The 12696-nt window shown below is 30.4% G+C and overlaps 1 protein-coding gene across 1 annotated transcript in view; it reads left to right on the top strand.

Annotated features, from left to right (window-relative positions):
- The window catches only part of LOC142333036 (uncharacterized), a 108514-nt gene that overhangs the window by 47964 nt on the left and 47854 nt on the right, over positions 1–12696 (top strand). The window contains exons 9-11 of the mRNA XM_075379824.1: positions 3191–3232; positions 4059–4097; positions 8620–8658. Coding sequence (XP_075235939.1) covers positions 3191–3232; positions 4059–4097; positions 8620–8658 — 120 coding nt within the window. The remainder of the gene's footprint in view (positions 1–3190; positions 3233–4058; positions 4098–8619; positions 8659–12696) is intronic.

The raw sequence follows: 12696 nt of genomic DNA, 5'->3' as shown, positions 1-12696 counted from the left end.
ATCCCCTCAAGTGTAAATGCATGCTAGCCAACTGTTTAGCATCTTTTGGGTTTCTCTCAGGAGAAGAGAAATCTTTGTGGAAGTGTCGAGTTTCCTGGATCGCGGAAGACTATAACTTTTCAAACTCTAAAACGTTCACCAAGGAGCGTTAATTCAGTTTAGGAAAGAGATCGAAATCCGGAGGGCGCAAATCAGGACTTTATGGAGAATGGCGAAGGGTTCTTCTAACGAAATCGACTGAAATAAATTTTTATTCATTCCAGTTACATTTTCAATTTCTCTCACTGTCACGTAAAGATCTTCGTCGATCACCGTGGCAACAACTGTGATGCAGTTCTTATTATGATGTTGTACATAGTGAAGTCCTTATTACAATATTTATTAGTTTCAGATTTCCTTTTCTTTTATCGATTAATATTCTTTTAATATTTATATTAACTTTTTAAAAATAGTATTGAAACATCCCATTTTAGTTTACTAAATATTCTGTTCCCGATAATATTTTAGTTAATTAAACCTTATACAATTCGTCGTTTAGACGACTTTGTAAGCCGTCTAAACTAAAATAAAAACGCATATCAACAGTTAGGTTAGTTACTATTAAAAATATATTTTTAAAATATATATGTTTTATATATATATGTTTTAAAATATATATATATGTTTTAAAATATATATATATATGTTTTAAAATTATATGACAGTTGTAAAATGTTATTTAAGTTCTTATTATTGGTAAGAATATTTATGTGTAAATTATCAACTACTTTAACATTGTGCTTACTAAAATTTGATTCGTAACCAAAATAACTGTCTCTTATGCGAACGTAATCATCCACAATATTACCCAGATAATTAAATCCAGACATCATAAAATTTTATAGAATAACACACTAAACATCATTAAAGTTCAAAATCACATTAATTGACAGCAGACGAACTTCTTGTAGTCAGATTTGTCGGTATATTTCCGAGTGATTCGAAATCCCTTACTTTGATATCCGCCAAATTCTTGGAACGTTCTCCTTCCTATTGAAAACTTTTTTCCAATTTGGAATCTCCACAACTGTTCCTTTTAAAAAACAGTCTGACTTCGTTGAGAAAGTTTCGGCAGTATTGCGAGAGGATCTCATTAATGTACACCGGTCCATCAGGTAAATTTCCTTTAATATGCGAAGTCCGTATATATATATATATATTTTTTTTTTTAAATTTTTGTCTGAATCTTAACTGTCCGCCATTATATATCTTCACCATTTTTCATCAACAATGAACAAAATAGGAAGTGTCAATGATAATAGAGGTCTTGATTTCTCTTAAACACAGCCCTTGCGGTGCATTAACTTTAGGTTCATATACTTCAGTTTGTAGTGTTTTTGCCATTTCTTTTTTTACTTTAAGGACTTCTTAAATTCTCAAATCGTTTAGTCCTACTATACTGCTATAGTTCGACTAATCGTTTTTTACTTCGTAAACCTCGGTCCCTAATAATTCATTTTCCCCTTAAATATTTTATCTTCAGCTTCGTAGGATTCTGTATGTATTGAACACTCGTTGATTTTTTTTCTAATAAATAAACAACAGATTTTCGAAGTTTAAAAAATGTTTTCTTTAAATTTTCAGATTTCAGACTTTATTTCCTTAACTTGTTTCTCATTTATACTTCATATATATACTAGCGTTTCCATCGCGGCTTCGGCCGTGTGGTATATTTACTTGCACTTCCCCTCGCAGTCAGGGGATATTTAGCCGGTTATGGCTCGCTTCGGTCGAAAAATTCAGTAAATGTATCAGCAAAAGTTCTATACCCGAAACATTGAGCAATCTAAGAATGTGTGCTTCAAAACATTCGGCCTTCATCTTAAAAATATTAGTTATAATTAGTTACCCGTAGTTCGTACGTTTAAAAATGTATTTTTCTCGGGTCTTACCGTTACCAGACAAAAACTACTTAGAGGTAACCGTACAACGTTTCTCTTTTTTTAATTACTTTTATTTTGTTTTTAGACAAGTAACAAGAGGCAGGTGCACCCAGTCGTGTTGCATATACAGTAATGTTAAGGACCCATGCCATTCATCGTCGCACTACTTAAAAAATCGAAATTAAAAAAACCCGAAAATGATTTTTAGATATTTATCTGAAAAGGCAGATACTTTTATACAGGTTTGAGTAGTAGATCGTGGATACCAGTGTTTTTCGTTGGTGGTTGGGTTTCAATTAACCATACATCTCAGGAACTGTCGACCTGAAACTGCATAATCCGACACTTCATTTACATTCATACATATCATCCTCTAAAGTAATACCTTAAGGTGATCACAGAGGCTAAACAGAAAAGGAAAAAAAAAGAAGATATTTATTCATAGAATCCAGCCCCAATGTAGTTAATATCCGTTTAGCGTAATCGGAAATGGAGGAAATTTGCAATTATTGTTATAATTTTTTTACATATTGTCACCGCTTTCAAGGTCGAATTTCGAAAAACCTAGAAATTATTTTTTAAATATTTAACAAGAAAATTATACACACTAGAAACTAAGTCGATATCTTCATTTGTCATCAAAAAATTAAAAAAAAACAGTAAATTTAATTGTTATTCCACTTAACTCCCCTTTACCTCTTATTCCCTTTACCTCGGAATTTCGAAAATACGTTTTAGTGTGCACGTGCACCGTAAGAGGAAGATGTATACAAATTTTATCAATTTATCTTCAGTAGTTTTTGCTTGGCGTTGATGGATCAGTCAGTCAGGACAAGTTGCTTTACAGGTACAGATAAATATATTAACAGTACTAAAATGGTTTCCGTTCTTATATTTTACTTTCATTGATTAATTCATTTTGAAAAGGAAAAATGCGTCTATACTTGTGACCGTGAATATAAGGTTAAAAAATAAAGAAAGGTAAAAAATTTTTCATTTTTAATTGCTTATAGAACTGAAACTTGAAAAAAATATGAATGTAAAACATGAGAAAAAATTACTATTTTAATAACAATTTTCGTTATTTTAAAATCTATATTTTATGTTGTACAGATAAGCAGCGGATAGAAAACTTGTATCACGCCATCATTTAAAGAAAATATTATTTAATATGTCATAAAATACGTACCGATTTTTGTATTATGTATTTAAAATTATTTATAAACGATTTTGAAATTATATTTAAATGAATTTATACTTTTTTTCAGTGAGGCAGATTCGATAGTATCAGGAATCGATATTACTAAAACGTGAGTAAGTTTTATTATACTTTTTAACATTATGATGAACGAATAGGTTGAAATACGAACAAGAATTTCATTTATGGAATTCAGTGAAGTAACTTACCAATTTCTGTGCGATCTCCCAGTACTACGATTCATACACTCCAAATACACTAGAAATTAGTTTTTAGATATTTAACAAGAAAATTATACACACTAAACTAAGTCGACATCTACATTTGTTATCAAAAAAAAAAAAAAAATAGTAAATTTAATTGTTATTCCACTTTAACCCTTTACCTCGGAATTTCGTAAAATCCCTTATAGTGTGCACTTGCACCGTAAGAGGAAGATGTATACAAATTATCATCAATTTATCTTCAGTAGTTTTTGCTTGGCGTTGATGGATTAGTCAGTCAGGACAAGTTGCTTTACAGGTACAGATAAATATATTAACAGTACTAAAATGGTTTCCGTTCTTATATTTTACTTTCATTGATTAATTCATTTTGAAAAGGAAAAATGCGACTATACTTGTGACCGTGAATATAAGGTTAAAAAATAAAGAAAATTTAAAAATTTTTCTTATTATAATTGCTTATAAAACTGAAACTTGAAAAAAATATGAATGTAAAACATGAGAAAAAATTTCTATAACAATTTTCGTTATTTTAAAATCTATATCTTATGTTGTACAGAAAAGCAGCGGACACAAAACTTGTATCACGCCATCATTTAAAGAAAATATAATTTAATATTTCATAAAATACGTACCGATATTTGTATTATGTATTTAAAATTATTTATAAATGATTTTTAAATTATATTTAAATAAATTTATACTTTCTTTCAGTGAAAAAGTTACGGTAGAATCAGAAACCGATATTCATAGGTGAGTAAGTTTTATTATATTTTTAACATTATGATGAACGAATAGGTTGAAATACGAACAAGAATTTCATTTATGGAATTCAGTGAAGTAACTTACCAATTTCTGTGTGATCTCCCAGTACTACAATTCATACATTCCAATTCTCAGAAAGTGAAACTTTTTTTTCTCAGAAGTGACAAATTCGACCTACCCTTTTACATTTTAATAGCTTCTTATTAGAATCGAATTTATTCACTTTTCACAATTTCTTAAGTCGACCAAACTGATGATAAAGTGATGGAAATATTTCTATGTCGAGTGGCCGGGAGGTAACACATACTACTTGAGCTCTTACAGTGCATCCAAGTTAAATTAGAAATGTAATATGAACGTTATCCTCTTGGAACAAGACCTTCCAGTCTTCCCTTCAGCTTGTAAGACGATGGCGTAATACTTAGTAATGATTTCCTTTGGTCTGTAAGGAAACTGTGGTAGAGTATCCCTCACAAAAAAGAATCTCAAAGTACATTCACATTATTATACCAGGTAAAGATCTGGTTTTTGCTTCGTGTGATTGAGATGCGCTCGGTGGTTGCCACAGGATATTCATGTTTTGATACTGCGGCAAAAAAGTACATGGGTATTTCATTATACTTGCTTTATACGGAGTCTATAAATTTGTCTCTTCCTTTTCATATTACTACAGAAGTTGTGAGAAATATATTTTCCCATATAAAAAAAAAATTATTTAGAAGGATGGCATTCATCATTTAACGATTTTTTTTAATTTATTCATTTTAAATTTATTTAAACAAAGCACAAAATTTTCAGTTCCATTTTTTGAAATCTGAAAATGTACTCCATCACCCCTACATTTATCAAAGCATTTATTTTCATAATAAATCACTGTACCATCGATTTTGCAAAATTACATGTGAAATAAATAAATCGTTTAACGTTGTTGAAAAATTGGAGCTGATTCTTTTAATAATTTAAATCTTAATTTCTTATTATCATAAATATTTTATTGTAATTGAAATATTATTTGTATGTATAAAAATATATATATAAATAATATTAATTTTTTGTATATGATTGAAATATAACATTAATTATAACTGTTTCATTGAAAGTTTAATATTTCTGTAAGTAAAATGACTGGAAGAGAACTGGAACTGAACTGGCGTATAACTAGCGTAGGACTGAACTAATGGAAAGGAATGGAATGCAAAGTTGGCGGGAGTTTGCAAATTCTCCCTACAGATTGCAGAGCCTGGACAGTGTCCCTTGCTGCTGGATGATTCTATCGGGCGTGTTTTTAAAGGTTTATTTTATATGAAGGGTCTAATTTTTCAATTTTTGTCTTTATTTTATATTTGGATTTAAAGGACGGATTTAATTGCATTCCAATCCGTTGTTAAACCAGCGTTATCGAACCCATTTCATGGGCCGACCGCGGAAGGCTAGGCTTTTGAAAACCTGTCCTCCCGACGTAATTACCCTTCAGACCGTCCACTGATGTCCTTTCGATGCTAACGCTTCGTAAGCTAGCAGGAATACGCCACAACGGGGCACTAACTGTATGGAGGGAGCAATGCGCCCCCTTCTCCGGAGGAGTAGAAATTGCTGATTTAAATGAATGAACTAATGCAGTGAAGAGCTTGCTTATGTAATGTTGGTGGGGCCGCTGATTCTCAAGAGCCGAGTGCATCCGTAAGAAGCCGAGTGAAGTGTAAAGAGCCGAGTAAATCTGACTGAAGCCGAAGATCTTTAAATTTAAAAGTCATACAATAAATAAAAATTAAAGTTACAACATTTAAACAAGAGCAACAAAAAGTGACCATACGTTGTTGATGTTTCAAATATATTTTAAGAAAAAATAACACGAAAAATTGCCATAAGCTCGCCAGTAATTGAAGTGAGACTATTCAATGTAAACGTTAAAAGAAAATACACTACAGTAACTAATCAGTCATATTTTTAATACCCTTCAAAGAAGTGAATATGAGAGCTCTAGCTTCCAGTATTGCATGTGAAAAAGGCACATTAAAGTCAATATTTTGGAACTTTCGGATGTGCTTTAGAATCTGCAGATATTTCTGTGTTATTATTTACTGTGGTATTGTCCATAAGGGTTGACGAAGAAGATTATTTAAAAACATAATCTTTTCAAATGACAAACCAAACCAGAGTACATTTTTTTATAATTTATTTCCAAATATTCTCAGTCATTCTTGGGGCTCTGTTCAGTGAGTTACTAGAAATTCAAAAATCTGTTCTAATTAATGCTTCAGAAGTTCATAGTTTAAATTTTGAATTGCCATATGATGGTGATCTATGATAATTGATTCCTTATAATGATAATCATTACGCATTTAAAAAAATAATTTATCCTTTTTTTTACAAATAAAATGATTTCTTGTTTATCGTATTTCACAAATTTCTTTAATTGTTAATAAACTGATTTATTTGTGTGCTACTTAGGGAAACTAAAATTAAAGTATTTTACACTGCATTTTTATTCAGGCCTAGCTATGATTAAATAGATTGTAAGAGTTGTTTGCATTTAAAGGATTTTCTTGTGTACAGATAAATTTTAAATGCATATAATAAAATTATTTTTTATACATCAGTTTTAATAAATATTTATATATTAAATACTGAACTGATGACAAAATTTCTTGTACTAAATAAATAAATTGGATGTTGGTATAAAACTTTTCTAATTTCAACTCCTCCTACGACGAATAGCAACGACGCAACGTAAGTACAATTTCTAATTTATTGAAGTGTTCTCATATTGGATAAGCGTTTCTGTGTGTGTGAGTGTGTGGGGGTTTGGGGTTGGTGGAGGGTGTGTGAGAGAGAGTTTGTGTGTGTGTGTTTATCATCAACTGCATGCGCACACTTCTATAAATCTATGATATCTACTGTAATGTTCAGTGTAAGCCAGATTCATACATAGTAGACTGCAAGTTGAATACTGTTATAAATCAGTAGTAAGTTACTCTTACTTAATATTTTGATATATATTTTTTTTTAATTTCACAAAAATTATTTATTTTATTTACCGTATGGCACCAAAACACAACACCAATTACAGCCAAAAATTACAAACAAAGATTTAAGAAACTAATATATACTACTGATTCTGGAGATGCCATCAGGAAACCTTCAGGATTCCCTTCATAAGCTGTCCTAGAGCAAACTTCTGTGATGTGTTTAACAGTTTGATTTTCACCACACTCACAAAGGGGCTCAAAAGTGAACATTTATTAGAATAGTTAAAAATTAAATAAGTCCTTTAAATAACCCTGAGTCTTAACAAACGTAACAGAATTTTTTTTAATTTTGGCCGAATGACCATCCTTTTTATATTAAAATTAGATAAAAATGTTATTTTTATTTATTTCACCTTAAATTTTGTTGTATAAATATTTATCGTTTCTATGAATTTGTGGTGCCTAGATAGTAGCCTCTGCCTGAGGTCATACCAAGTAGTTTATGAAGATATATTTCTCATGCGTAGCAATGGAAAATATTTACACTTGGTTAACATATCAAAGTAGATTTGAGATAAGAAATTTGTGCCATAATTTGATTCCTCCGTAACTTTTTTCTTTTTATTCAATTGAATTCCATTTCGATTAACATAAATAATGACAACATTATACAGATTTATGACAGAATAAGAGATGATATGTGATGACTTATTGGACAGATTTTACTACAATCATTTTCTTGCATTTAAATTATTTCAAAGATATATAGGTGAATTTAATAGAATGGAGAGGGTAAATGAGTGATATTATTGGACATTTAGGTCGTTATAAGAAATATCCATGGAGGCGTACTGAATGTGAAAGCAGTATTGTTGGTTGTAATTAATGCATTTTCTATCATGTTGCCGCAGATGCTTAATGCCTGGAATATCCTTGTAACACATCAGATAATGTCCTGATGAATTATTGGAGAGAAATATTCTGGAATGCTTTCACAGCAATAACGACTTTTCATAATGGAGGCACTACGTTTAATTGTTATGTGATCTTTGGTCCCTTGAACGGAAAACTAAAAAAGTAGGAAATTAAAACTAAGGAGGATGTACAAATTTAAAGATTATAATCAGGTAGATGCTGTTTTCGTTTCAGGTGTTAATTCAGCACTTTACTGGTGTCGGAATTAGTTTTTATACTTACTGTATTGATTACTGGAAGACATTGACTGAATTTTACTTACAAAAATGATGGAAGTTTAACAACAATGATCACAATGACGAGGATTTGTCTTATTAGTTTTTTGTTTTGGAATGTTGGTATTAAAGTAGCAGTCTGCTCAGGTAAAATCCTTATACATTTTCTGTTCACTGGAATTGCATCTTGCCTTCGGAACAATAAATATAGAAAGAATTTATGATTTTAAACACGTAATTATTTTTTATCATAGCTAATCATAGATTGTTGATGTTTCACATATATTTCAAGAAAAAAGATTTATAAATGATTTTGAAATTATATTTAAATAAATTTATGCTTTCTTTCAGTGAGTCAAATTCGATAGAATCAGAAACCGATATTTATAGGTGAGTAAGTTTTATTATATTTTTAACATTATGATGAACGAATAGGTTGAAATACGAACAAGAATTTCATTTATGGAATTCAGTGAAGTAACTTACCAATTTCTGTGCGATCTCCCAGTACTACAATTCATACATTCCAATTCTCAGAAAGTGAAACTTTTTTTTTCTCAGAAGTGACAAATTCGACCTACCCTTTTACATTTTAATAGCTTCTTATTAGAATCGAATTTATTCATTATACTTGCTTTATACGGAGTCTATGAATTTGTCTCTTCCTTTTCATATTACTACAGAAGTTGTGAGAAATATATTTTCCCATATAAAAAAAAATTATTTAGAAGGATGGCATTCATCATTTAACGATTTTTTTTTAATTTATTCATTTTAAATTTATTTAAACAAAGCACAAAATTTTCAGTTCCATTTTTTGAAATCTGAAATTGTACTCCATCACCCCTACATTTATCAAAGGATTTATTTTCATAATAAATCACTGTACCATAGATTTTGCAAAATTAAATGTGAATAAATCAATCTTTAACGTTGATGAAAAGTTTGTGGCTGACACTTCTAATAATTTAAATCTTGATTTCTTGTTATTATAAATATTTTATTGTAATTGAAATATTGTTTGTATATATATATAAATATTTATATATAAATATCATTAATTGTTTGAATATGATTGAAATATAGCATTAATTATAACTTTTTCATTGTAATTGTAATATTTCTGTAAGCAAAATGAGTGAAATAGAACTGGAGCTGAGCTGAGGCTAAGCTGGAACTGAACTGGCGTCTAAATAGCGTAGCATTGAACCAATGCAGTGAAGATCTTGCTTATGTAACGTTGGTGGGGCCACTGATTCGTCAGGAGCCAAATCCATCCCAAACGATCCGAGTGAAGTGTAAAGACCCGACGGAACCCGACTGAAGCTGATGATCCTTAAAAGTCCTGTATTAAATAAAAATTAAAGTTCCAAAATTTAAACAGGAACAACAAAAAAGGGAACTTTTGTAAGAATATTTAAAAATTAAATAAGTCATTTAGATAACCCTGAGTCTTATCAAACGTAACAGATTTTTTTTTAATTTTGGCCGAATGACCATCCTTTTTATATTAAAATTAGATAAAAATGTTATTTTTATTTATTTCACCTTGACTTTGTTGTATAAATATTTATCGTTTCTATGAATTTATGGTTCCTAGATAGTGTCCTCTGCCTGAGGACACACCAAGTAGTTTAGGATGATATATTTCTCATTCGTAGCAATGGAAAATATTTAGACTTGGTTAACATATCAGAGTAGATTTGAGATAAGAAATTTGTCCCATAACTTGATTTCTCTATGGTAACATTTTTTTTATTTTCGATTCAATTGAATTCCATTCCGTTTAACATAAATAATGACAAAATTATACAGATTTAAGACAGAATAAGAGATATGTGATAACTTGTTGGACAGATTTTACGACAATAATTTTCTTGCATTTAAATTATTTCAAAGATATATAGTTGAATTTAATAGAATGGAGAGGGTAAATGTGATAATGTTTTTTGGCCATTTAGCTCGGTATAAGAAATACCCACGAAGGCGTTCTCCACTGTTAATAATAGGCATGTTGTCCATAAGGGTTGACAATAAAGATTATTTAAGAACATAAACTTTTGAAATGACAAACCGAGACAGAATAATTTTTTATAATTTATTTCCAAATATTCTCAGTCATCCCTGTGGCTATGTCCAGTGAGTTACTGGAAATTCAAAAATCTGTTCTAGTTAATGTTTCAGAAGTTCATAGTTTAAATGTTGAATTGCTATATGATAGTGATATATGATAATCGATTTCTTATAATGATAATAATTACGCATTTCAAAAAATAATTTATCCTTTCTTTATCAATGATTTTAAAAAATGATTTTCTTGTTTATCCTATTTCACTAATTTTTTCAATGAATAATAAACCAATTGGTTTGTGTGTTACTTAGAGAAACTAAAATTAAAGTATTTTATATTGCATTTTTAGACAGGCCTAGCCATGATTAAACAGATTGTTAGAGGTATTTTCATTTGAAGGATTTTTATATGTATAGATAAATTTTGTACGTATATAATAAAATTATGGTTTGTACATCAGATTTAATAATTATTTATATATTTACTATTGAACTGATCACTAATTTTAATTGTATTAAATAAATAATTTGGATGCTTTTAAAATACTATTATAATTTCAGAATTTCAGCTAGACCTAGACGTAGTTACTTAAAAACGTATGAACAATTTATAATTTATTGAAGTGTTTTCATACTGTATAAGCGAGCGCGTGCGCGCGTGAGTGTGTGTGTGTGTGTGTGTGTGTGTGTGTGTGTGTGTGTGTGTGTGTGTGTGTGTTATGTACATATAATCTTATTAAATAGGATAATAATATAATAGCAATAATGTTGAAATACATACTAAAGAACTACATTATTACATCTGTTTGAGTGTGTGTCTGTGTGTGTGTGTATCATCAACACACATGCGCACACTTCTATAGATCTATGACATCCATTGTAATGTTCGATGTCAGCCAGATTCATACATAGTAGACTGCAAGTTGAATACTTTTATAAATCAGTAGTAAGTTACTCTACTATTTAGATATATATTTTTTTAGACTTCACAAAAATTATTTATTTTATTTAGCGTATGACACCAAAACACAACGCCAATTACAGTCAAAAATTACAAACAAAGATTTAACAAATTAATATAAGGTACTGATTCTGGAGTCGCCATCAGGAAATCTTCAGGAATCCCTTCATAAGTTGTCCTAGGGCAAACTTCTGTGATCCACTTCTGTGACCACTTCTGTGATCCACTTCTGTGACCACACTCACAAAGGGGCGTCGGTGTTTACCCCATTTATACAGGAAATAGGCGCACCTACCATGCTGAGTTCGTATTCTGTTTAGCGTTGACAATGTCTCACGTGGCAAGTAAAAACCCGGCGGCCGTTAAGGAATACATGGTATTTGGTTATTCTGCTTAATGTGCCATTCTTGACGCCAGGCGTCAGTTACGTTAAATCCGTCCTCTGTGGCAAAAAAAAAGATACAAAATAAAAGATTAATATTGTTCATTAAAGTACATACTTAAAATAACAAACAGTTAATTATGTGAACCTTCCAAATAAAAAATAAAGTGTAAGATGATTAAAGTTTATGGAACAAATTAATGAAAATAATTCGAAAACATATTATCCGTATAAGGTAAACAACGATGCACAGAATACAGGCGTTTTTCATTTTAAAAAGCGTAAACTTAAAAGGTTACTGACAGAGGAAGTTAAAGTATTTAATTTTAATTATTAATAAGGTAACAGCTTTAAACAAATCGCAGAAGAATTGGCCCCAATAAAAACCCATATATAGTATCAGTGGTGGAACAGCGAATGCTATAAAACAGGGGAAATGAGATATCAAGCATGACTGTTACATCGATCCCAAAAATCAGAAACATCCTTCCAAAACCTAATAAAACAAAGAAAAGTAGCCACACTTACCCTAAGGAAAATAAGAAGACAACACCATAAAAACATACTTAAATCAGTGAAAGAAGAATTCAGCAAAACGCAGTCAAGAGACTACAACAAAATCTTTAAAAGTCAACTCCAAAAATACGAACCCCCAACACGTCTAATGAAGGATGAAAACCATAATCTGTCCCGTAACGATAAAAAAAGGAAATCCTAGCAAAATATTTTAACAAACTCCTAAATTGTGAAGAGCTGACCGAACCCAATAACAACCACTAAACATTAACCCTCACGCAATAAAAGTGTACCAAGCACGACGTGAGATAAAGGAAAAGTGGCAGGAGAAGATCAAACCTTTGTAAAGATCTTGAGACATGCAGGAAAATAAGAAAAAATCGCCCTTCATCAACAGCTTATCAACATCTGGATCAAAGAACAACTAAAAGAACAGTGGATGACATCCCTCTTCCACACGCTAAACAAAAAAAATGGCCAAAATATACCGTAACAACCA

The sequence above is a fragment of the Lycorma delicatula genome, chromosome 12 (genome assembly GCF_047948215.1).
Source record: "Lycorma delicatula isolate Av1 chromosome 12, ASM4794821v1, whole genome shotgun sequence".
NCBI classification, from domain to species: Eukaryota; Metazoa; Arthropoda; class Insecta; order Hemiptera; family Fulgoridae; genus Lycorma; species Lycorma delicatula.
This window is presented reverse-complemented; position numbering and strand designations above follow the sequence as displayed.